The sequence below is a fragment of the Paramormyrops kingsleyae genome, chromosome 4 (genome assembly GCF_048594095.1).
Source record: "Paramormyrops kingsleyae isolate MSU_618 chromosome 4, PKINGS_0.4, whole genome shotgun sequence".
Classification (NCBI taxonomy): domain Eukaryota; kingdom Metazoa; phylum Chordata; class Actinopteri; order Osteoglossiformes; family Mormyridae; genus Paramormyrops; species Paramormyrops kingsleyae.
Window position 1 is genome coordinate 7,851,326 of NC_132800.1, and position 26,821 is coordinate 7,878,146.

At 47.4% G+C, this 26,821-nt stretch overlaps 1 protein-coding gene across 2 annotated transcripts in view; it reads left to right on the forward strand.

Annotated features, from left to right (window-relative positions):
- The first annotated feature begins 3,187 nt into the window (after positions 1-3,187).
- Positions 3,188-26,821, forward strand: part of arhgap39 (Rho GTPase activating protein 39) — a 47,938-nt gene continuing 24,304 nt past the window's right edge. For both annotated transcript variants that reach the window (XM_072710571.1, XM_072710572.1), the window contains exon 1: positions 3,188-3,282. In XM_072710571.1, the coding sequence (XP_072566672.1) occupies positions 3,272-3,282 (11 nt within the window). In that variant the 5' untranslated portion in view covers positions 3,188-3,271. The remainder of the gene's footprint in view (positions 3,283-26,821) is intronic.

Here is a 26,821-nt window from a genome sequence, read left to right on the forward strand (position 1 = left end):
CTACTATGTCACATATGGGTTAAATGCAGAAAACACATTTTGTTGTGCTAACAATGACAATTAATCACTAAATTCTATACCCTGGTAACTAGTATTCCTTCCTTTCACTGATATAACCTCAATGAGACGTATACTACGAACATCTACCAGTTTCTGACATCGACTGGCAGAAAGTTTTCCCATCTCCTTCAATGCAGAATTATTTATTCTGTGTTTCGTTTGAGGGGCCAGCCCGTTTCATATGACCCAACAGCATCAATAGCAGTGCTTGGCAGGGTTCTTCTAATCTGCTAATTAGCTAAACTAGCTTTTTCCTTGGCGGACTGAAATTGCCGATGTGCCCCTGAAAACCGTTAGCGGATTAATTAGCTTCCGCTAAATTCAGTTCCACTAACTGTAAATGAAAACCTTTCTTTTCGCAGGTAAAGTGAATATAGTTTAATGGTCAAAAATATTTGTAAACCAAATTCAAAGCATGATTGTGCATATATACGTGTGTATGTGCGCGCACACACACATGCAGTAGTGTGTTAAGTCCTATAGGCAGTCAAAAGAAATGCTTCAATGAAAAACAAATATGATATTAGGACATATACATATTAGGAGTAACACAATAAAAACTAGAAGTTACATCTTGTTAGTCGGTGTGATTTTAGCAGAGGTTTTGAAATGGCTAAAGTAACAAACTTTGACAGGCATATCAGTTTTACACCAATTTAAACATCAATTTTCTTTTGGACAGTATTGTATGTTTATATATATATATATATATATATATATATATATATATATATATATATATATATATATATATATATACTGTATACACTCACCTAAATGATTATTAGGAACACCTGTTCAATTTCTCAGTAATGCAATTATCTAATCAACCAATCACATGGCAGTTGCTTCAATGCATTTAGGGGTGTGGTCCTGGTCAAGACAATCTCCTGAACTCCAAACTGAATGTCAGAATGGGAAAGAAAGGTGATTTAAGCAATTTTGAACATGGCATGGTTGTTGGTGCCAGACGGGCCGGTCTGAGTATTTCACAATCTGCTAAGTTACTGGGATTTTCACGCACAACCATTTCTAGGGTTTACAAAGAATGGTGTGCAAAGGGAAAAACATCCAGTATGCGGCAGTCCTGTGGGCGAAAATGCCTTGTTGATGCTAGAGGTCAGAGGAGAATGGGCCGACTGATTCAAGCTGATAGAAGAGCAACTTTGACTGAAATAACCACTCGTTACAACCGAGGTATGCAGCAAAGCATTTGTGAAGCCACAACACGCACAACCTTGAGGCGGATGGGCTACAACAGCAGAAGACCCCACCGGGTACCACTCATCTCCACTACAAATAGGAAAAAGAGGCTACAATTTGCACGAGCTCACCAAAATTGGACAGTTGAAGACTGGAAAAATGTTGCCTGGTCTGATGAGTCTCGATTTCTGTTGAGACATTCAAATGGTAGAGTCAGAATTTGGCGTAAACAGAATGAGAACATGGATCCATCATGCCTTGTTACCACTGTGCAGGCTGCTGCTGGTGGTGTAATGGTGTGGGGGATGTTTTCTTGGCACACTTTAGGCCCCTTAGTGCCAATTGGGCATCATTTAAATGCCACGGCCTACCTGAGCATTGTTTCTGACCATGTCCATCCCTTTATGACCACCATGTACCCATCCTCTGATGGCTACTTCCAGCAGGATAATGCACCATGTCACAAAGCTTGAATCATTTCAAATTGGTTTCTTGAACATGACAATGAGTTCACTGTACTACAATGGCCCCCACAGCCACCAGATCTCAACCCAATAGAGCATCTTTGGGATGTGGTGGAACGGGAGCTTCGTGCCCTGGATGTGCATCCCACAAATCTCCATCAACTGCAAGATGCTATCCTATCAATATGGGCCAACATTTCTAAAGAATGCTTTCAGCACCTTGTTGAATCAATGCCACGTAGAATTAAGGCAGTTCTGAAGGCGAAAGGGGGTCAAACACCGTATTAGTATGGTGTTCCTAATAATCCTTTAGGTGAGTGTATATTGACAGACACACACATATGTACAGAGCATCAGTCAACACCTACCCTAGGTTTTTTTTGTACTATTCCCCACATTTTTACATTTTTTTTAATGATTATAAAGACATCAAAACTATAAATCAACATACATGGATTATGCCATGACCAATAAAGTAATACACAAAATATAAAATATTTGTGGGGGCAGCTTTATGGATCGGGTCTCAGAAGGCCGCCAGTTCAAATCCTGTGGTCAGTAGAGTGCCACCATTGATGCCACCATTGGCCCCTTGAGCAAAGCCCTTAACTTACTGAGCACTTATTGACCACTCTTCCATCACTCTCTGGTCAGTCTCTTCTAAAACCATTTTCACTGGATGTCTAAGTCACGTGATGTGGCACTATCACATCACTCTCCTTTGTATGCTGCTTCTTTTGTCCAAACTTTTGAGTGCTATATATACGTATATATATATATATATATATATATATATATATATAGAGAGAGAGAGAGAGAGAGAGAGAGAGAGTAGTGAATGTCTGCACAATGTCAGGGACTGCATCAGGGACAAACCCAATTAATAAATAAAGCCACCAGAGGTCGCTATATTCACACTTTCCTTAACTCACGCAGTGCTCAACACCAGATGTCCGTGATTAACACCTCATTCTACACTTAAGGTGCCTCGTGCCTCACCACTGAGCTGAGAACAAATTAATCCTGCCCAGAATTAAACTGCTTGAGACCCTGTCAAGTAGGAGCAGTGTGAAGGTGGATGGATTCATTTAAATAAAAAAACAAAATAAGTAATATTATCTATCCATAAAATCAAATACTTGAAAAAAAAACAGACTTTTTTTGCGTTTACACTCCAAAACTTAGCAAAAACAACTTTAGTTTGCAAATATTTAGTAATATGTTGCTGTTGCTATTTAGTGAAACCTGAAGTTCAATTTAAAGTACATATATAAAAAATATACGTTATGTTATAAAGCGTGCTTAAAGCTGTGGTGACGGCAGCACCTCGACGACAAATATCACTATTAAAATATTGCGTAAGCGTGCTGCCATGGAAACGTGCCTGCTGCGTGATGTCAGGTTGTCGCTGGTGACGGAACCGCGGAGGGGCAGCGCGCGCTTCATCGACGGGAAGCGACTGACTGCGGCTGCAGAGCCTACGGGCACCATGGGTGACATCCCAGGGATTATTAATATCAGGTTTTAACGGGAAAGTACTGGAAATGGCTGAAAGGTAAGACCGCATGCCTGTCTGCCTGCTTATTTACTGACGCATCTTAACATATCTAAATGACGGCTGGAAGTTGAATCAGGAGAAATGCGTTCATGTCTCTCGCTTTATATATAACGGGGGCTGGTTACTCACACCCTCGCAGCTCGTGTCTATTAGATGCCAGTATTTAAATACGCGAAATCCGCCCCAAGCTTGCACATGACCCGCGGTGCTTTTAGATATGACTTGTTTCCCGGACACCCCGAAACGTGCTGGGCTTGGCAAGCCCCGGGTGAGCTTTTCCGCTTCAATCGGCGGACAGAAATGAGCCTGGCGCTCATGAGGAGCCGGCAACAAACGCATTAGTCCGGAGCTGCTCCGTCCGGGGGCTGGTCCTACATCCCCGCAGCCATACAAGCGCTCTTCTCCCACCGCTTCAGAAAAGCACCCGGCTTCCTTGCATATTTGCTCGTGCAGTTTATGAAATGTTATTAGCGCGTTTGACTAACAAAATCGAGCCCATGGATGTGCGTTTAATTATTAATTGACCATTGGTTGCGTGCTGTCAAGAGACCTCGTATAGTGCGAGTATTTCAGTGGTAAAGCAACGATAAGCCACTGTTCCCGATAAAGCAGTGAATATGAACATGAAAAACGTAATTCAACGCAGTTATATATATATGCCTATATATATATGCCTATATATATATATATATATATATATATATATATATATATATATATATATGCCTCCACACACACATTTCGAGTAAGATGCGACGAGTGGTGCCAAACGGGCCGTTGGTAATGTTAACACCCACAGTAGCACACACTCAGGGTTAGGGATTATATAATTATGAACTGTGCCGAGAGGGATCCACATCTGGAAGCTGCTACACACCATGTCAGACTTATTAGTTGCCGAAAAGGCGAGGCTTTGTTTTCAGTTCGTTTGCACAGATGGATTTCGCGGCTGTCCGTGGCATGACATTAAAAAGAAAATAGCGGAAAGGCAGGTGCACCCTATTCGCCTATAAACATAAGAAAGGTTTTAATACAATTAATTATAAACGCAAAAGCAATTAGTGGGAGCTGTCATCCGGGTCGGGGGTGGATGGAGGTTGCGAGGGAGTGGAGCCGCCAAATTAATATACATTCTCAAGAAATGGGGTTGTTTGGCTGTATTTATGCAATGGATGTGGATGATGGGCATTTTTCGCCGTCTGGAGGTGTGACAGCTGCAGAGCGAAGCGCCGCCGCCCTGAGCCGGACGCTACACCTGTCGTTTCTCCCACTTTCTGTACGTATTTGCATCTAAAATAACAACCCATCTTCTCCTCCAGCGTGCTTCCCGGTCCTTTTAGCTCATTTATTCATTCATTCATTTTCGGTTCTCTAAACGTCAGTAATTCTGCATTAATTGATCTCGTAGGAAAAGGCACGTCCTAATTGAGATTACAGCCTCCCACACACGCACACCCGATGAAATTATAATCGTACAGACGTTTTGTAATTGCATTTTGTTTTAGCGTTACTATATGCTGGGCCCAGATCAAAGGCTGTTTTTTTTCTTCCATGCTGTCCTTACCAGGAGTGGTGTACGGTGCATTTGCCATGCACTGAGCGTCAGTCTCCCGGTTTAAAATACTGCATGCTTTATACAACTTAACTTAACCCGGTCTAAACTCATAGCATAACCAAGCACAGGTTTCTGCACTGGAGGTCGCTTGTCCACGGAGTAGCCGCCCTCTTCAGTCTAAGCAGGCATTATCTTCTTGAAAAGTGGGGCATTTCCATGGCAAGCCTCCCGTGTTTGGATAACGGTACACTGTCATCAGCTAATTTACTATCGATCGCAGCACTCAGCCGGCCTCCTAACGACGGGCCGCGCAGACTCCGCTCTGAAATGGCCTCACAGGTTCTCTCGTATCGATTTACGTGCGCCCGACGCTTAAGTGCTTCGTCATATTTAGTTTATGCGGTACAGAAACAGCGGTAATGAATTCTGATCACCTATGGTAGTTTTATTATCCCAATCCTGCACGGAACACCCCCTTTGAATGCTATTTATTTTTTCTAACAGTTTATATGTGTACAGCTCTATTTCCCAGGTGCAGAGCAGCACAGTGGCTGAAATAATATCGATTACAGTGTAGGTGTGCAGGGAGGAGGCAGTGGGGAAGTGTGTTTAATCTTTGCTAATAGGATTAGGGTGAAAACGCCTGAAAATTCGACTTGCCTTTAATCTATGTGTGGGGTCAGAGAGAGAGAGTGAGACAGGCGGGTGGGGCAGAGGAGGTGGCCGTATGAAGTCCCCTGGCTTCCTGTCCTCACGGTCCCCACCCCCAGATGAATAATGAGCATGGCGTGATTGTGCCCTGGCCTGTGTCCTCCAAGCAGAAGCTTTCTGGGTATCTTGTCCTATCGGGATTCTGGGTTTCCTTTCTCTGTTCCCCTAAGGAAGGGTGTCCACAACCCTTACCATCCCCAGTCCTTTCAGAAACATTCACATTATACCTGGATTCCCATTAAAGTGTGCAGACTGTGGCATCGATTCCTCTGATGTGAAGGGTCTTCAGTTCTGTGTTTGATCAGTAAAGTTCAGCCAGATCCAAATCCACAGTCCTGATGGTCGACATCCAGGTGTCAGACCTATTAGGGATCACCCAGAATGTTAACAGCAGAAGTTTGGCACGCTTATCTATACTGAAACCAAGCTTCCCTTTATTAACCTTTTAGGAAAAGAACAGCAATGAAATATTGGATTGAAAGTCTTTAGCCAGTCCCACCTCCTGAGGCAATAGTCTCCAACCATTTATTTTAAAAATGAGAGGTACTTTTACAAAGAAAATAATCTGGGGAGATACCAATATTTTGCTGGGGGGTGTGGGGGCGTGAAGGTGACGGTCTGATTGTCACGATCGACTAGGAATTGTCTTGAAGATCGACCTGTCGATAACGATCGACCAGTTGGCGACCACTGTCCTGAGGGATACATTGATGGAATCTCCACGGGGGCCCAGTTCAGCTTCAATCGCAGGACTTCACCACTATCGAGGTCCCCCGGGAAGCTCGGGATGGTCTGTGCCATCAAGCTAGTGCCTAGGATGGGGCTAAGACCCCAGATACCAAAACGGGGGACAGGTAGACTCGTTGGCCGGAGGATGTTCCTGCTGGATGCCAGGCAGTGGGGAGTGTGAATTGTTTCCAGCCACCTGTGTCTTAGATGCCATGGGGGTTGGTAGAGGCCAACGAGACGCCACCGGTCGACTCCCTTTGGTCGGTGATTTCGGCACCGGGCAGCCCGTTAGGTGTTGTTCATGTCACCTTGAGTAGAATCAGCTCTCCCTGGATCATGCCGTAATTGTTTCCCTAATTGAAAGCTGTGGGGAGTGCATGCGTGGGGGGGAGGTGAGTCTAATCCAAATCACTCTGACCGAAGTCATTTTCCGGACAGCGAGGGTCACTTTGTCTGGCCCACCTGGCGCATAACCCAGGATTGGCTGAAAGGCCCATTACCCAGAATTCCTCTGGATGTGGCCTGTATTACTCCATGGGCTGGTGACACTTTCCGGGCCGCGTCTGCTCCATGCCTCGACAGCCCTTCCTAATCGTTGAGCGAGGATGTTGCTTTGCTTTCCTCTGTTTTCATTCTTGAACTGAGACGAGGTTTGGCAGTCTGTGAACGAAATCTCGTTTCCCTCCGTAAATCAGACTAATAAGCATCATTCTTTTACCATAAAATTGGCCGTGTGGGAGCCAGGGGCTATTAGACACTGTTTATGGACAATTTAAATGTAGAGAATTGTCTGAAATGAAGTAGACGTTTCTGTACTGGTTATCAGTGCATTCGTCCTGCTTATCTGGTGACGGTGATGTGGCGATTAGCCAGTGATTAAGTGCCCATTTGTCAGGCATGTTGTGGGCCGTCACGGTTTGTGGCTCCCCATCTTTCCATGACCTGCCTGCCTCTGACCCTGGCACAGCCTGTCTAAGTGATGCTACATTTTTTAGCACACTTCTTAAGCTGATGTGGTTCTTTGCACATTCCCTTTGTGAGTGTGTTTGTATGACTTTTCTTGTCGGCGCTGCCGTCTCCATCTCATGACGCCTTGTCTGTCTGCCTGCTTCTTCTCCTCCTCCGGGACACAGATCAGGGAGGGATCAGGACTCCGTCCCATTCAGGCAGAACTCGATGTCGACTGTGGGAAAGCACTGAGGGAGTCAAGAGTGGGGGGAGGGGGTATTTTTGTAGCTGGTCAGGGCTTTGCCAGGGGAACGTGCCCCACTACTCATGCTGCAGACTCACCTCTCTGGCTCACTCTCTGTGGGGCGAAATTTCTCATCCTTCTACTTTCCATCCTTATATTAATTAATTGAGAAAATGAACACGGTCTAGTCTGGCATCACAACAACGTGTGGCAAGGTGGATGATGCCGAACTGGGCCAATCAATCAGAGAGCCGCCTTTAGGGCCCTGACTGGGCTATTAGTGGTCAGGCTACTGGCCGGACTGTCCACCATGGGATGCTGAGATCTCTCGGGCCTGCTATACCGTCACTTTTCATGGTATTTCATACAGGGATACCGTTCCCAAGGTTACAGTAGCACGGGTCCTTTACCTGTAAACCAGGAAACATGTCGGGGTGAAAAATCTGAACATCCCTGGATATAAACAATGAGGAATGTGGGAACAAGAGCTGTTTTGACGTTTGAAGGCAGGTGCATCTTATAGCCGACATATGGATACTAACTCCGGTCTGCTTTCCAAGGTCTGCTGTTGTCTGAATGTAGAAATCCAGATGTTTCCAGATGTTTTGCACATTCCTTCTAAGTTACCTTGACTGGTCTGTCTCCAAAGAGGTCCCATTTTGCTGAAGTTCAAGCTCTCGGCTCCAGAAAATGCGCCGACGTTCTGGAAGATCTGCGCTCACTCCGATTCACGATAAGCACAGAATTCCAGAAGAATGGGAAAGAGAGAGAGGGAGGGAGAGGGAGAGAGAGCGCAACGAGGAGGGATGGGATTGCAGGGGTTGCTAGGAGACCAGGCACCGGTCCCTTTTGTGCGGAGGAGCTGCCAGACGGCATCACCACGGAAAACCGATGCCCGTCTGGGTCACTTACTGTGCCGTTGTTTGTAACTGAGATTATAAATGGATCCATTGATTTCCTCGTGCCGTTCATTAACATATTTTTTTTCATCCTCCCTGACTGTGAGTCGCTGCTGACAAACCTGCGTGTAACAAATCTTCACCACAGGAAGGAGGAGGCAGCCCGGGCTTGTGTACCTGTCACAGGTACCCCCTTCCTTCCATGCAGGCACCTGATTGGTCAGCCTACAAGCCCCAGACACAGGACCCCAGCCAGCCCGGTAGTGGGGCGTGTCACCTTTAACCCGGATGCCTCCTTGCTGCGGTGCTTCCTTATTAGCCTGACGGCACATGCTAGCATTCCAGACCCATCTCTCTCCTACCTGCTCACTCTCAAGTTTCATTGGTACAAAATGAGATTAATATTGACGGAGCATTACGGTTATAAATGTGTTCAAGTAATGACAGTGTAATTTAAAGGTGGAAATGATGATGACATTCGCGGACAGTGTTCACGAAGGTGGGGGTATATTCTCCCACGCTCCATCCCTGCGCCTGGTACATGTGGCCTGACTGAGGCATTCAAGTAGTGAATCACGGGAGGGTTGTGCTGATTTCCTAAAAACGAGTTTTACTCGTCTGGGTCATTCCACACCCCCCCCCCCCCCCACATTGCAGGATAAAGTGTCTCTGTGTGTAACCCTCCTCTCTGAGCAGGCCGCTCTGCCCCGACTCGATTTCTAAGCAGAGGCCTGCCTTCGCATCTATGCTGGGTTGGACTCCATCTTGCTTCATGTCTCTAATCAAGAAGAGACCCCAAAATAGTCCCTCTTTGTTCTTTTTGTGGTGTAGTCTGTATAGGAGGAAACTTTGGGCACTGGATCCAACATCCCCCAGGGCACAGAGGGAATTCAGCTGGTCTGTGAGCTTGCTCTGCATGGCCACGGTCCCCTGCTGGTGGATCACGGTACTTCAGCAAAGTCCGGGGTTTCCCCCCCCACGCGATTAGTCACTCCCAAAGAGTGTTGGTTCCAGCCCAATTTATGGTGCTAGATCGGATAAAAGATGATGAAAGAACAGGAAGTTGCTGTGGTGAGTCCCACCTCTGGCGGTAAGCGTGCTGGGACCTTACGCTGACAGTCAAGGCTCTATGGCAGCACTAAGCGACCACCATGGCAGCTCCGGGCTCAGCCGTGGGCGCAGACATACATTCATACGCACCACCAAGTGGAGTCCGCAGGTGGCGAGCGAGTCGGGCAGCACGTCACGGGTGATTGGCTATCGATCCAATCAATTAACCTCTGCTGCAGCTGTCTGCTACTACCTGGAGAGAGGAGCTGGGTACGTGTTTATCCATGTGGCGCTGGGCTAATGCTGTGTGTGTGTGTGTCTGTGTGTGTGTGTGTGTCTGTGTGTCTGTGTGTGTGTGTGTATGTGTGTGTCTGTGTGTGTATGTGTGTGTCTGTGTCTGTGTGTGTGTGTATGCGTGTGTGTGTGTGTGTGTGTGTCTGTGTGTCTGTGTGTGTGTGTGTACACCGCTCCACCCCCCATATTCACTGAGAGCGACAGCAGGCTGGATCAATAACCGCCCCCCCACAAGCCAGCCGCACGTCACTCTCAGTTAAGGAGCACAAATGCACAGCCGTCCCCAAGACCTGCTCCATTTCCCCCGCTGCCATTCCCTCTCTCCCTCTCTCTCTCTCTCTCTGCCTCTCTTTCTCTCCCGTCATTCCTCTGTCACGTCGACAGCCACCCTGCTTTCCTCGCTGTCTCTTTCTCTGCTGTCTAATAAAATAGCCCACAGATTCCGCGTTAGCTGGGCTCCCCTCTGCCACTTCCTTCTCCCCCTCTTCCTTCATAGCACTTTGCAGTGACCCCTCCTGGGCACCCTACAGAACTGCAGGTTGCAGTGGTGGCTAATGAGGGTGGCACTAATGAGTCATTAGTCTTGGGGGAGATATTTCTGCCATCGGACCGGGCTCCGCTCTCTGAAAAGGCATGTCCAGTTCGCATGGAAAGGCCTGGAGTTGGCCGAGGCTGGGATGGGGGGGCGGGGTTAGGTTAACTGCACATGTGATTGATTGCCCGTAACAGGAAATACAGTGCAGGTTTAGCATTTCTGCATTTTTAATAAATATAACTGGGGCACTTGGGGGGGGGGGGGACTTTCCTAGTGATGGCAGAGCTTCTTTTACTGGGGGGCCTCATTACAACCCACCAGGGGTGGAGGTGTGGGGGTGTGGATAGGCATCGTGAGGCAAGTCTCAGGCTCATCGCATCCTGCTGACACTCAGAAGGAGTCAGGCAGGATTGTCCATGTAATGTGGGGGGGGGATCCAGCCCTCTACCCCCTCCCAGGAATGCTGTATATGGCTGAGGGGTATCAAACAGTTCTTCCGATGTGATCCGATTGGTGGGCTGAGGTGGTGAGGTCGCCAGATGGCCTGGCACTGGCCCTTGCTTTAAGCGATTGGCTCGTACCACAGGACACCCCCTCCTACTCCATCGGTGCAGCAACCTCATAGTGGGCAGCAGTGCAAGCCTCCTGTCAGCCTGCAGGGGGCATGTGCAGATGTGTGGCTCCATGTCTGAGAATCTGGGGCCGCCTTTTCCCCCCCCCCGTCCATCCGGCGCCGCATTCTCGGACCAGCATTCTCCAGGTCATAAAGGCTAGGCTCCCTGCAGCTTTGTGTCGCCATGGGAGGGACACAATAGTGGAGAGTCCAATATTTATCTAACCAGAATGCACTTTCTCTCTTTATATGTATGTGTGTCTATATCTTTTTATCTTGTGCACACATGGACACGCGCACACATATTTCTGCTTTCTGCCCGTGTGCTTGGGAGGGACCATTCTGGCTTCCTGGGGGGGTGTGAATCCTGTCCACAGGAACTGGCATAATGTGTGTGAGTGTCGGTTGAGAGCACATCCTAGATGTTTCCAGCATCTGTGAAACCACCTGCTCTGCTTGTGAGGAGGACCCGTTTCTCACCTCACATGGGATTCACACCGTGCCAGTCCAGCTGTGGTATTTTTAACCCCCCCTCCCCCTCAGAGGCTCATCGAGACCAAGTCCCTTTGAAGCGATGCGATCTCTTATACGCCCATGTCACAGATTTCCCACCGCGTCAGTAACACCGGCTTAGCGGTTACCAAGATGTGAGGCTGCTGCGGGCTGCCGTGTGCCTGACCACCTCCTGTTTTCTAGCATTCCATCCCAGGGGGGTGTGTCTTATGCTAATAAGCTGCTCTTCATTGGCCCTTCAATTTGACAATGAGACTTGCATTGTAATGCCTTGGAATCAACATTATTTTGAGTGTTTACATATTACTCCATCCGCCTGTTACCAAGGGTCCAATATAGGGTGTCAGGGAGCTCTAACCCCCTTAAATTCTTTCATCTCCAGCAATGCTGGTGCATCGTTTTTGAAGGTACTTAAAGCGCTGTAAACTATTCAATCTGTAATTGGGCAGCACACATACCTGTGCCACAGCAACACCACAAAGTAACCATGTGGTTACAAATGCCAGCATGTCAGAGTCGTGCTTCCCCTAGCGTCCGCGTTATGCTTACTCCTGCCTGGTGTCACCCTGCTGGCGAGAACACGAGTGACAACAAGGACCAAGATGTGGCGGTCAATTGTGAGGATGCAGGGCAGAGAATGGAACATTCTCTAACAAACGCTAATGTGGAACGTTCTCTAACCACCGCGAACATGGAACGTTCTCTAACAAACGCTAATGTGGAACATTTTCTGACCGCTGCGAACGTGGGACGTTCTCTAACAAATGCTAATGTGGAATGTTCTCTAACCACTGCTAACGTGCTAACATGCTAACATTTGCTGACATGCTAATGCGGTAACAGCTGCCGATGCACTAAAGTGCTAAAATGCTAAAGACCGCCAACATGCTAATGAGAGGGAGGCTAGTGTCATGTGATGTGTTATGTGAGGAGTAAGAATTAAATGTGTGTTTTGAAACTTCACGACTTTATTCTTGGCATTATTCACACATCCATGCGCAAATTCTGAGTGAAAAGGGGGTAAAATGCTGACAAGTTTAAGAAAAGCTCATGCTGGTGGCCAGGACCCATCACCTCTTTTCACGGGGGGGGGGGGGGGCTGCCATCATGCAACTGTGACTCTCTGGGAAATATTTGTCCCCGCTTTCAAACTGACCTGTCTCTTTTTGTGCTCTACTGCGGGGGCGATAGGCAGGAAGCCAAGATGGAGATGAAGGAGGCGAAATGGAGGGAGAGATAAACGGGGGTGGAGTGAACCACCCCCCCAACAGAGCTAGAGAGAGAGGCCTTCTGGGAAAGACTGGGCCAGGGATCGCATACCACCGCATACAGCCAGAGGCAGAAACGGGCACTCTAAGTGTACATCACACACGTACATCTGCCGTGCCATATATTCTGTGGAATTCTTGCACTCAAAAAATAACAATCAATAATAAAGACATAAATGGTATTTTGTTGCTCTGGAGCTGCTCTTTATCTGTCGTAAATAATGAGCCCTTAGTCTGAATACATTACCGTCCTTTACTAAGGCAATTTAGATTAATCACACTCTAGGGTCCAACAGCAGCCCCCTGTTTTTTAACTACCTGTCTTCTGGTTGAATTATTTAGTGACACACACAAACAATCAAGCAAATGAACAAGAAAACAAGTAAACAGGACAGAGAGAGTTTCCTGGAAGGGCAAACACAGTAGGGTAAATGCATTGAGCGACTGTGTCCTGGACTGTGTTCGGCCAGGTTGATTAAAGACAGAAGTGCAGCCTGCGTTCTGCACCCTTAAAGGCACCGGAGTTCAATTAGACATACGAGCCACAGCACGTTGTAACTGGATGACCTCGGTCTTACGTGGCGGGTAATCCTCGTGCGGGTAATCCTCGTGCGGGTAATTCGCGTGTGGGTTGCCTTCTCGCTCACTGGGTTCCTTGAGGAGCAAATTTATGGGATGCGTAATTGACCTGCGATGTTACCCGTGGATTAATGTTCCCTTTTTCCACTAAGCTTATTAAGGTGGTGCTTTGCACTGGCCGGTGCATCAGGCATGGATCTGCGAGGCGCCGTTCGGCAAGATTTATTTCAGTTTTTCGGATGCTTCTCCAGCTCGGATGCCCAGTGCAAGCACACACTCATACGCCCGGAGAAGCTGTGAAACTCCCACACTGTGTCTCACCTGCTGCATTCCGCTGTACCTGCCTCACGCGCGGTCGCTCACACTCACGCACACACACACGCGCGCTCAGAGAAGCTGTGAAACTCCCACACTGTGTCTCAGCTACTGTGTTCCACTGTACGCACTGTCCCATCACTTCTCACAAATGCTGCCCCCTAGAGGCTAGATGCAGGAGAGGGTGGGGATGCTTGAGGCATGGTCATGGGTACTGCCTCAGCGGCCGTATTGGTTGCTATGAACATCCCGGCAACATCGCAGACAGGTAACCAATGGCGTGCTGCTTACGCTGATGTGGGAATCTAGAGGGAGAAGACTGTGTCAAGGGAGGCCCCCAGTGAAAAGTGTCTGCTTGTATGAAATATGTAATGCAGAAACGCTTTAATGTAAACTTCCAGCTGGTGTATCCCATAAGTGTCACCTGTGCATTCAAAGATCAGAACCAAGTAGTCTAATAATAATGTGTGTTTATGTCAATGATTGAAGGGTGATTAGAACTTTATTTTGAAGTAACATTAGCATGGATTAAAACTCATTTTTTAATTATAATGCATTAGTTTGGAGGCCTTACATTTCACAGGTAGAATTTGAATTTTATTCGTTATAATGAGAAGATTTAGAGGTAGTGGGAGTGAGGAGGTTTGTTCTGGCAGTGTGCTGATGCAAGACATGGGGGATGGACTGGACTTTGGTGGTGGAGGTGTGGGGGGGGGGGGGGGGATGGTTATCTTCTAATCCAAGGTCTGCGCAAGGTCTGTCTGGATGAACAGCTCGCCCAGTCACTCCCGGGTGATTGTCGCCACGGAGACAGCAGTCCTTAATCCATCTGCTCACCATGTGACCACACAGATAGCTCTTGCTGACCAGGGAAGCAGGAGGACCAACCTGTGCCGTACAGGTAAGGTCTGGGCCAGTCTGTTTTGCGCTCGAGATCTCACAGCTCCCATCCAAGATGAGTTTGTTTATAGCTGTTTGCATCAGGGATTGTGGGCAGGGCCAGAACACGGCTGACTGCGCTCAAAATTCCACCAGTAGGTGTGGCATAAGGCAGGGGGTGTGGCTTTAGGGGTGTGGCCTTGTAACCGATTGGTTACCAGGGACGCGCAGCATTTCCTATACATGGCTTCTGCTAGTTCTCAATGTCCTGGTTCTATCCTTCTCTGGCTCGGGGTGTTTCTTAGTGCCATGTAGCCTAATGCCCAGGAGCAGCTTAATTTAGTTGCATTGCGCTATAATCCGAAGGGGATATTGTCGAGGTTTCAGTAATGGGAGATATACACTGCTACCCCTTTGTCACTCACCAGCTGCGGCGGGCTATTCAGCGTAGCTAATGAGCGCCTCCGATTGGCTCCGGAATGTTCCATGGCTGTTCCTCCAATAGGCATTGCTCGGCAGGGCGCAGTCTGTGTTTCACTTGGGTTACACCGTCAAAGTTTTCTGAGCTGGGCTCTTCTTACGATGTCATGTACTGCCATCATTTGTAACAAATGTGTTATTTGCGGGGTGGGGGCCAAGGTCTTCCTCTAGAGCCCTATTATTCAAATCACGGTCCTCGAGATCCGAGCACTGCTGGTTTTCCAGCCTTCCTTTACCTGTCAGTCAGGTGTGAAGCCTCTGACCAATCAGAATCAGTAATTATTAAACTAACTACCTGGGAGAACTGAAAACAAGGCCTGGATTTGGAATCGAGGTCCAGATTTGAAGAACCCTGCTCTAGAGGCTCCAGCAGCCAGTGTAACGCAGGTATGGGGTGTCAACGCCTGTGACATGGGGTCCGGCCCCCTGCTCAGAGATCCGCAGTCGCTGCTCGCATGGTCTGTCACGTTGCTGGTGGCGCCGATGGTTCTGCTGTTGTGCCAGCGTGCCAAAGCGCGCTACCGCTTCTGATATCCGACGCTGTGGCATCAGAGGCTTCGCTTTGGGTGTTTGTTGCGAGAAGGGTGACGGGCGAGGGAGCGGCTACACACACTCACACTCACACACACGTTTGTATTAATGTCTTTGTGGGGACCGTTCATTCATTTCCTTGGGAAAAGCCGTAACACCAACAGTGACAACCTTACCCCCTAATTCCAGCCCTAACCTTAGCCATAAGTAACCAAACAAAATACATCATTTTTGGCATTTTTAGTTTTTTGGTGGTAGTCACAGATTTTAAACTGAGACACAGTGTGGGAGTTTCACAGCTTCTCTGAGCACATGTGTGTGTGCGTGAGTGTGAGCGACCACACGTAGGGCAGGTACAGTGGAATAAACTGAGTTTCCCCTTGTGGGAACCCAAAAGGTGGTCCCTACAAAGTCAAAATAACAAGTTTTTATAATAATGCAGGGACATTTGGTCCCCACAATGTAATATATACATGACCCACACACGCATACAAACACATGCATAATTTTCACATGCCACTTAGCCAGAGTTCACTATTTATTATAAAAGGTACCTAAGATAAACTTTCCAGGTATGTAAACGATAAATAAAAATAGAGAATATCATTAAAACAGAGGTGCTTAAGTAATTAAGAAGAAAACAGTAGCTTTGTGCGAACGCTCCATGGGGGGCCGCTGGAGAGCCTGCAGGACGAAATGCCACCGGTGATCTCGGGGAACGGGGAAGCGGTCGATGCGGTAATTAACATTCCTGGTGGATCGCTCCGGGGCACAGCGCTCTCCTTACGGGAGTTAGGGGAGCGGGACGGCTTCTGATTCGCAGCTGGCGGTCTGTCAGGTGGGTGTGCACACTGAGGGGGGGAGGGGGGGAGGGGGGGGGCGTTTTAGCATGAGGGAGGGACTGACACCAGGAGAGAGAGAGAAAGAGAGAGAGAGACAGAGGGGGAAAGAAGATACAGCAAATGAGGGGCAGAGTAAGGAAGCGGGGCGAGAGGGAGGGGAAGACAGGAGGAGAGCGAGAGTAAAGAGGTAGAGAAAGAGATTGAGATGGATCAACTGTCCCCACATTGTGGTAAATCCTGCTGCTTTTTAGCTTGCGGGGAAATTTTTCAGGTCCCCACAATATAAACCTCAATTTTATAGAAATCTAAAACTAAAAATGCCAGCAAAAGTCTTATGTTTTGTTTGGTCACTTATGGTTAAGGTTAAGGCTGTGATAGCTGAGATTAGGGTCATACCCATAGAAATGAATGGAGAGTCCCCACAGGGCTGTGATAGCTGAGATTAGGGTTATACCCAAAGAAATGAATGGAGAGTCCCCAAGGGCTGGCATGCCATCCAAGGTGGACCCCAGCCTTGTGCCCTGTGCTGCCTGTCATTGGCTCCAAGCTTCCTTGACCAGGATGTGAGGTTGGGTGGACCGATATGAATACACCCATGAGTACAACCCATAACTCATTAATGTGCTGATGCTTCACAAATACTTCGGGGAAGAAGCTATACGAGGCTTCTTATGATGCCGTGGTCCTGTTCATATAATCATCCACCCTGCAGGCATGGCTATAATCTATCTATGTAGCACTGGAGCACTGGTTGTACTTTGCTAGTTATTGGTAGGGTGAGAAATACAATATTGCATATATATCCTAATAAATCAGTTAAATCCCAGGAGACATGTAAGGAAAGCAAAGTAAGGCCAATGAAATATGGAGTGAACACTCATACTCAGCCATAGCAGCATGCATCATATTCGATCCCCCTTATAGTGCCTGGGGGGGTTATGAGCTGACATGGGCACCCTGGACCATGACTGGTGCCACATGGTGGGGGTTGGGGTTACACATGGGAGATGGTGCTTTGAAATGGGTAGCTGGCCAGTAATCTGAAATAATCTACGGCATGACAGCCCCCACCAGCTTGATTTTGGTCTCTTATACCATCTCCCCACCTGCCAGTGTGCTGGCTTGTGTATTTAGCTTAGCGTGTATTTTTCAGGGAGCCTGTCTATGTGTGTGTGTTTCTGACCTTGTCCGGAACATGAATAGGTGCTTGCTTCTAAGGAGATAAGTGTGTTTTGTGTGTGTGTGTATGGTGATTGTATTATGTGTGTGAGTGTGTTATGTGTGTTAGTGCCATACATCTGTGAGTGTGTTATGTGTGTTAGTGCCATACATCTGTGAGTGTGTTATGTGTGTTAGTGTCATGCCTCTGTGAGTGTGTTATGTGTGTTAGTGTCATGCCTCTGTGAGTGTGTTATGTGTGTTAGTGTCATGCCTCTGTGAGTGTGTTATGTGTGTTAGTGTCATGCCTCTGTGAGTGTGTTATGTGCGTTAGTGCCATACATCTGTGAGTGTGTTATTTGTGTTAGTGTCATACATCTGTGAGTGTGTTATGTGTGTTAGTGCCATGCATGTGTGAGTGTGTTATGTGTGTTAGTGTCATGCCTCTGTGAGTGTGTTGTGTGTGTTAGTGTCATGCCTCTGTGAGTGTGTTATGTGTGTTAGTGTCATGCCTCTGTGAGTGTGTTATGTGTATTATGTCTATGCGAGAGTGTAAGTTTCATGCGCATGTGTGTTATGTGCGTATGTTGTGTGTGTCATACATGTGTGAGTGTGTTGTGAATGTCACGCTTGTGTGAGAGTGTTGTGTGTGTCCTGCATTTGTGAGTGTGTTGTGAGTGCCATGCATATGTAAGAGTGTTATCTGTGTTATGCGTGTGTTGTGTGAATGAGGATGCTTCTGTTTTCCAGTTGTTGTGAGGCAAACGTAAACCTCTCCTCCATGCTAGCATCTGCCATTAGCGTGTTCTGGGATGATCGGGCACAAACACCATAAGTAAGTGTCTGTGTGTAATCACATGGAGCAGCTGGGGCCAGGATTAGCTTGGTCTTCCTGATCCTGGATCAGTGCCCTGGGGACACTCCGTGCATGTGGAGGAATCTCCTCCTAAGGGGGCAGAGATCTGGCAGCCTGGGGTGTAAAACCCTGAAAGCGAGCAGCTCTAAGAAAGTGTCGAATTGATCGAATACCCAGAGCAGGCGTGAAAGGGAAAATGTGCAAGGCGGACATTTTTAAGTAGATTTAGGTTTCCATATGGAGTGCAGTTCTCATGGGAATACATAGGCATGACTATAACAGAATCCTAAGCAGGGACTTAATCCATGTAGGAATTTCCCTGTATGGCGTTTGATCCTGAAGGTTCATGTGTGTCGTGTGCAAATATACGAAGACCCCCAACAATGTGAAACTGTACTAAGCAGGTTCCGCAGGTGATGTAGAAGGTGTTCGAGTTTATAGAGAGTGAAAGTTCAGCTTCTGGAGGTTCCCCGATGGCTTGAGATATGGATTTATGGCATACTTTTTCTCAGGATTGCCCCAATATGATCCTGCAGGTGTGTATGGGGGCTTTTTGGTTTATTTATAGACTTGGAGCGTGACCCAGGCTTCCCACGAATGGCCGTCATATGTCAGGATGGGTTTGTCAGATAGAGGTACAGTCGATCCCATAATCTCAAGGATCCCGGGTGTTCAGACAGCTCAGATTCGACTCACGTGACCCCCCCCCCCCCCTTTCCCGTGACACGTAAGAGGTTAATCTAAACCACCCCCACCTCTGCTTTTGATAACCCCTCCCCAGCAGGAAGCCAAAGATGGGGTGATGGATTAGCGGCCTTCTTTGTTATGCAGGGCGTGAGTGGGTGCAGGTCCTGGGGTCCGTTGTGTTGGTAGTAATAGAAAACAGAATAAAGCATGAGGCACAGTAAGGTCCGGCTATCCAAAGCTTTTCCATTTGACTGGTCTCAGCCATTAATCCCATTGTTTCTGCTGTGAGCTAGAGAATGTTTTAAACTAAAATGGTTTGCAATTGATGAATTGATAAAGTGGGGTCCTCTATTGAGCCTTCATTGTACAGCAGAGCTGTCTGTCTGTCTGTCTGCCTGTCTGTCTGTCTTTCTTTCTGTCTATCTGTCTGTCTGCCTGCCTGTCTGTCTGTCTGTCTGTCTGCCTGTCACCACCCTCATGCTGAACGTGGAGGTGAAGTACTGAAGTATTTCCTCCTGAAATATCACAACCCTGAAGGATTAGTGGTGACCGGCTGTTTATGCTTCTTGCCGGTTTATTGGTTACATCCTGTGTTTATTAGACTTGTGGCCAGATTTTTCGCCAAGATTATCCAAGTTCTCCGTAGTAAGAAATAGAAATTTGACCAGAAGGCTGCAGGCTGGAAACACAGGAGGAGACTTTCTGAGACATACCGGCGGGGTAAGTATGTTACTGTGTCCTGCAGGTGGGCCAGCAGTCAAGGGATTAGACCTGTGGTGCCTTGGATTATATCTGGACTAGTGAATTTTAGGATGTAACACTGGGATTCTCAACCTTTCCAACCACACGGCCTGGCTGTTGACCGTTACAAAGTGTTGGTTGCCCACCGAGTAAATTCGGTAACCTCTGTAAATTTCGCTGACCAGGGGAGGGAGTCTCCCTCAGAAATTTTCCTTGACCTAGAGCGGGTTCACTGTCATGAATTTTACATTGGGCAACTGAGTCCCTGTGGCAGCCCATTACGGACCAAATCATGTTTAATTATTATAGAATCACGGCCCAAAGGTTGAGAAAACTTGGTCTAACTTACACTGTTGATGATAGGGGTCAAATCTAGAGTAGTGAGTCTTAGAGTCTAAGCTAGACCAATAATAATGGGGATCATCTTCCAACTGCTCATCCTGGTCAGGGTTGGGAGGGTCTGGAGCCTATCCCAGGCAGGATCAAAGACATGTGAAACTTTGGGTCAATCCTAAACTTGGCGATTAGTATTAATAGATGCTGTTGTATGTGGTATATTATCTTCTGTTGACCCAGGAGTGTAAAATCTAGACTAAGGACACTCAGGGTCAAATCTACACTAGGGATACAGAGGGTCAAATCTAGACCAAGACAACACAGGAACATACTGTACCTAGACCAGAGATGCACGGGGTCAAATTTGAGCCAGAGATGCACAGGGTCAAATCTAGACTATAGATGCACAAGATCAAATCTAGAACAGTGAGTTTCTTCTCTTCTAAACCAGGACAGTTAAAAATATCCAGCAATACTGTAAACATCATTAAAGTGTTTTATATAGAGCCGAGCAGAAGTGATGACCTTAGACACTGCAGAGGGACCTCGTGTGGGCATACAGGGTCAGCACACCCACTTCTCACTGTCAGATGTGGAACAGTGGAAGGTGATATATCATGATTGCGAGTATCCATTGGTGGGGAATGACCTCGTCGTTTCATTCTCATCATGGCAGAGGACAGTCCCTTGGAGTCACGGACCGGAAAACCTCGGTGTCAGTCAAATTCCCAATTTCGCACGCGACTGCACCCGAGCACAAGCCGGCCAAGTTATTGCACCTTAGATTAGGAAATTACCGCTGTGATAACAGGATGGGACGGCTTCTCCTCCATGTTTACAGTACGCGTCACGATGCTGCCCGCGCTCATAAACACAAACACGTAGGATTGGTTCCTTAGATGTGTCATCCTTCCACGCATGGCAGCCGGCCTGAGATTTTAATGGTGGTACAGGTGGAACAGTTGTCAAAATGGCGCTTCCGGAATGTTCTCTGTAGTGGCGGGCCCAGCTGTGGGGGAAACCTCCAGACACGAAGGTCTGCTGGGGCAGATACCACTGATATGGGTGCCCCCCACTCCCTCCCAATCCCCATGTCTCCCCAGCCTGCCTTCTGGCTCCGCCCACATGGTTACACTCTTGTTGGGCTCCAGTAACCCATGAGCACATTTCCCATTATCCTGTCTCATCAAACTAGATGGGGGGTGGGGGGTGGGTCATATGCTGGGGAGTGGGAGAGAGAGAGGGAAATGGAGATGGAAACGAAAAAACACAGCTGTATCGGAAAGGGGGCCTTTATACGCTGGATTCTTTTAGCCATATAGGTTGCCAGTAAATGTATCGGGAAAATATCCATGTACGTGAAAGTGCGGGGGTGAGCATTGGGGTGCAAAAGCAATTTTCCACAAGAGCCATGTGGATATTTATAGTGGCTTAGTGTTCCGTGAATGGGGTTTTAGAACAAAGGAGCCCGGGGACGTGTGTGTGTGGGGGGGGCAGGGGGGGTTATGTATATATTACATTGTGGGGGCCACTACTTTTACCTGCTACTTTTTAGTTTGTGGGAACATTTTTCAGGTCCCCACAATATAAACCTCAATTTTCTAAAAGTCTGTGACAACAAAAGTCATCTATTTTGTTTGATTACTTATGGTTAAGATTAGGGCTGGGAAGGGGGTAAGGTTGTCATTGCTGGGTTTAGGGTTTTTCCCATAGAAATCAATGGACAAGTCCCCTCAAAGATATTAATACAAATGTGTGTGTATGTGTGTGTGTGTTTGATGCTCAGTGTGTGTGAGTGTGTGTGTGTTTGACGCTCTGTGTGTGTGAGTGTGTGTGTGTGTTTGATGCTCAGTGTGTGTGTGTATGTGTGTGTGTTTTTGATGCTCTGTGTGTCTGACAGTGTTTGTGACTGTCAGTGTGTCAGTGTGTCACTGTGTGTGTAAAGGTTTCCTTTAATAGATTGGAGCCTCTTTGTATTGGCTCAGGTTGAGGGATACGGGGTTAATCTGACAGACAGTAGCAGGATCGGAGAGTTGGGGGGTGGGGGTGTTGTCAGGTCTGGCGATCTCATTACGGCCAGATATGGGTTTATTTACATAAAGGGAGCTGAGAACATTTTTCATTTGAATTACATTTCATGCTTAGATTTGGGTTTTTTTTGGGGGGGGGGCTTAGATTTGGGACCCCTTTAGAGTTCATCCTGTGAAGCTCGGGGGCAGAATCCACACGTTCTGTTTGTGGTCAGGGGGCGCCGCACACGTGACAGAGGGGTCACTTTTTTGGGCGCCGTTTTCTGGCGTCACATATGCACCCCTGCCCCTCACCCCCCACATCACATTTCCATGGTGATGGGAAAGCAACTCACGCTGTCGACCACTGATTGGCATGTCTCAATGGGAACTACTACAGTCCTTCATGAATAAGGTCCATCTAGTTGCTCATTGACCGTTGTGGACCGTGTCCCTTAATCACGATGCTTTGGCTGCCCCCTGCTACCGTCCTCATGGTCATAAAGCTTTTCGAATTTGAATAGTGGCCAGCTGATGGAGTATGTGGTGCATGGAGGTGATTTTGCATGTGTGTGGCTGAATCTCTGTGAAGCTCCTTTCATCTCCCGCTGCTGCCACAGGGGGCGCTAAACCCCATGTCCCCCTCCCTGCTCATGTTTACCCCCAGCACAAGACCTTCCCTCGTGTTTTGCGCTGACGGAGCCTGTCGTGTTTTCCATCTCCCTCCCTGCGGAAGGCATGCTTCACCTGGGTCTCCACGGCAACAGCCGACTCGGGATGGGTACTGACTGAATCCGACAGCTCTGCCTTGTTTTTGCCATCTTATTTGTATTTTTCCATGATTTTTTTGAACGTAACAGGTTGGTAGTGCCACTCAGGATTCCGGAATCTCATGCCCGATCTGTCAGAGAAAGCTGGGCTCTCTGCTTGTGTTTCTGAGCATCATGGATGGCAAGACCTTGGGATCTTACTGGGCTGGAGGAAAAGGTGACGTGGGCTGAGGAAGCACTGGGCTTTGGGCTGACCTCCGCGATATAGATATGTGTGAGTCTGAGTGTGCCGAAATACACACACGCACCCGTGTACTTGTGTTCGTAACACACCCTCCACCCACACCCCCACCTGTTTCTCCCCCCTACCTCTGGTCCCCATGGCAACACTCCGCACTCACTGTGCCATGCCGTGAAACCGGAGACGCTCCCCATGCGTGACGCCGAGCTCAGACAATGGCCCCGTAGTGGCCCCTGTCCCGGCCTATTTAATATTTAACATTCCGCACTTCTCAGTCTATTGTTCTACCGCGGTCACTTCCGCCGGCTCATCTGAAGACGTTCCGGATCGCAGAATGAGTGTGATGTGCCAAACACCCGAATTAGCGCCTCTGGGGAGGGTGGCCTGCTAAATACTCGTGCCGCAGCGGGGGATGCTGTTGTACCCTAGGGCGGAATATTTAAACCAGTAAAACCAACTGTGTGGATGGGTAAACAGCACAGATTGCTACAGAAAAATGCAACGGATGAGAAATAAGATGACAAGTGACAGAGACGCGGCTGTCGGCTGCCATGGAGTTGCCCATATGCTCAGAGCGGGCAGGGAGCGTCCCTGCAGGGTGTGATTGCCCGTTTGTTAGAAGCGCGCCGGCTGGATCCCACCCGGTTGTCGAGGCAAGCAGTTCATACCCCATCTGGAAGTCATAAATGGAGACTTGGGTGGAGGGGGGGGGGGTCTCAAAATATTTGTGAAACCAGTTTGCATGAATGATTATAAAACTTACTCAATATATCCACTGGCAGTTTTCATACATCATAATAATGACCTTTGACCTAAAAGATGAGTCTAGTTTGAGGCACTGTTGTTGATTACTAGTTTAGGGGCTGTGTTTTCAATGACTCTACCTTGGGACAGTGTCGTTAATGAGTCTAGCTTTGATTACTTTTGGTGATGATTCTACTTTGGGATGGTGTTGTTAAAGAGTCCAGTTGGGAGCACTGTTTTTGATTCAGACCTTTGAGAAACATTATCGAATGATAGTCAATTCAAGTGGCTTTTTCTTGTCATTATATCATTTACAGTTGATACAGTACACAGAAGGTTTGGGGCCATTCTGGAATGCATTCATCAATTCCAATCCAAATCAGGAAATGGAACTGGAGTTGGGACTGGGGATTGGAATTGAATTTGAATTTCAGGGAGATTTTAATTCCAACTCCAGTTCCATTTTCTGATTTAGACTGGAATTAATGAATGCATTCCAGAATGGCCCAAATCCTGGTACACAGTGAAACAAAACGAACAAAACAATATGTTCCTACAGGACCACGGTGTTACATAAAACAACATGGCTACAAAAGCTACACAGAACGACATAAAGTGCTTGTGTGTGCAGACATTGCAGAACAGTGCAATAAGCCAAGACAGTGCAGTGCTGACCAGTGCTCAGCTCTGATATTTACAGGTGCAAAATGTAGCAGGGTGTGCAGAGATGTGACAGTGTAGGAATGAAAACAAATGTAAACATAACATTGGAAGAAATGACAAGTAATGATACATAAATAAAATGTAGTTATATATACAGTTATATATACAGCTCTGGACATTTCTCAGTTTATGGGTATGCGCCTATGTAAAATATACACTATTTTTGCAAACTCCAGCCTGGCTCTTCCCTGCTTCTCACTGATGAAGAGCTTCTTCCTTGCTTTATGAGACTTCAGTCCTGCTTCTAGGAGCCTGTTATGAATTGTCCTAGCAATGCACTTCACACCTGCACTTAATGTTTCCCATTCTTTTTGAAGATCACTTGAGGGTATTCTCTGATTTATGAGGCACAGCCAGATAAGTTGTGGTCATCTCTGGCATTAGAAAGTTGTTTCTGCCCTCTGCCTGGCTGATTTTTGGTTATTACCAGTGTCTCCTGCTTCACCTTGTTCTTGTGTACTGCTGCCTTAGAAACTTTGAGCCTGGAAGCAGCCTCTCATGACATGTAGCCATCTGCCAGCAGAACCAGGATTAAACCAGAGTTTACAAATGCAGATTTAAAAAAAATATATATAGAGTGTTTTCTTAATTTTTTCCCAGAGCTGTGTGTGCATGTCAGTGAGTGTGTGTGTCTGTTACACAGTCTGGCTGTGAAGACCCAAATGCATCGGTACCTTTTTCCAGATGGCAGGAGGGGTGCAGGGGGTCATCCACAGTGCTGCCCGCTTCGTGGATGCACAGTGTTCTGTGAATGTCCGCGGTCCAATGATCTTCTCAGCTGTCCTCACTGTCCGAGGTAGGGTCTTGTGTTCTGTGACACTGCAATTCACAAACCAAACAGTAACGCGGGCCTCCTCACGATGCTCACAATAGTCCCTGTGTAGGACGTCGTGAGGATGAGTGGTGGGCGATGGGCTTTCCTCACAGAAATGCTGCTGGGCTTCTATTGGCTGCGGAGCTGGGGTGGGGGAACCGGGGCGAGGTTCTCCACCAGGTGAACACCAAAGATAATGGCCAGTCGGGCATCTACGCACATATGAGACGGACCCGCTTTAAAGCCTGTATCTTCCCAGGCATCTTTTTATGAGCAGCATGTTACGAAGACTTCAAACAGAATCAATCCACACCTCACTGCAGGATGCCTATAATATTTGACCCCTACAGCATGCTGACTTGGAATAATCATATTTAGGAGACAGTACCAGCTGGGTGGGGATTTGGGAGCAATATTCTGAAAGGCAATTAGACATTAAATTAGATAAGTTTAGTTGAATTCAGTTTATTTTTTATGCATAACACTGCTTTCAACATGGCTGCTACACAGCGCTCACTGTTAGATAGCAATGGTGTTAAAGCTTTTACTTTATAGCCTTAAAAATGAGTGAGTGTAAAAAATTAAAGCCCCCAGGCTCCTCTGGTCTGCTGTGTGCCCAAACCCTCCCAGTGACAATGGTCTTATTGTTTATCTAACGGTACAGATGATGGCATCTGCTTCCTCAAGGGCTGCCTCGATCCTCCCGTGGAAACCACTAAATTAATTTAATAAATAACGCACATAAATGTGATGATTACTGCTACCCAGCTGGTGTCAACAGGGAGAAAAGTGGAGGGGGGGGGGGCAGAGTGTCATTACAGTTTCTATATAGCGCCCTTCCTGTTTGATGAGCTTCGCAGCTCGTTCTCCCTGGAAAGCGAGGTGTCTGTGTGAAATGGCCCACTGGGGATGTGTAATTGACTAATGGTGCTGGATCCAATGGGATTGTGGGATTGAGCACCATGCGAGACACTGGAGGGGGGTACCCCAGTATCGAACCAAGGGGTTAAAGGTCAGCACCGTTTTGGGGATGGGGTACAGTTGGCTCGACTCCTTCAAAGTCTTCATTTGTTGACTCGGACTTTATCTGTGGAGTAGGTGATTGATACAAATTCTTCCCAATATTGCAGCCTCCACATCAGTGTCTATTGTACACATCAGAGTATGGCAACTGTGTACAAGATAGAAGTGAACAAATGAAATCCAGAGTGATACATCCTGTCAATTTAACTTTGAATTTCCCCACCCAGCATGGGGTCAGTAATTTTCTGGAACCAATGATAAAAATACTGAGCATTTGCTCTTTCCTCTGCAGTGTCCATCACAGCAATCGCATTTCAAAGTGCATGAATTTGCACTCGCTATGTTAATGCGTATCTCTGAAAGGCTGGGCATCTCGATTACAGCCGGCTTGACAGGAACGTGAGGATAAACACAGATTCCTCTTCCCATCCCATGCTGTTGTTACATCT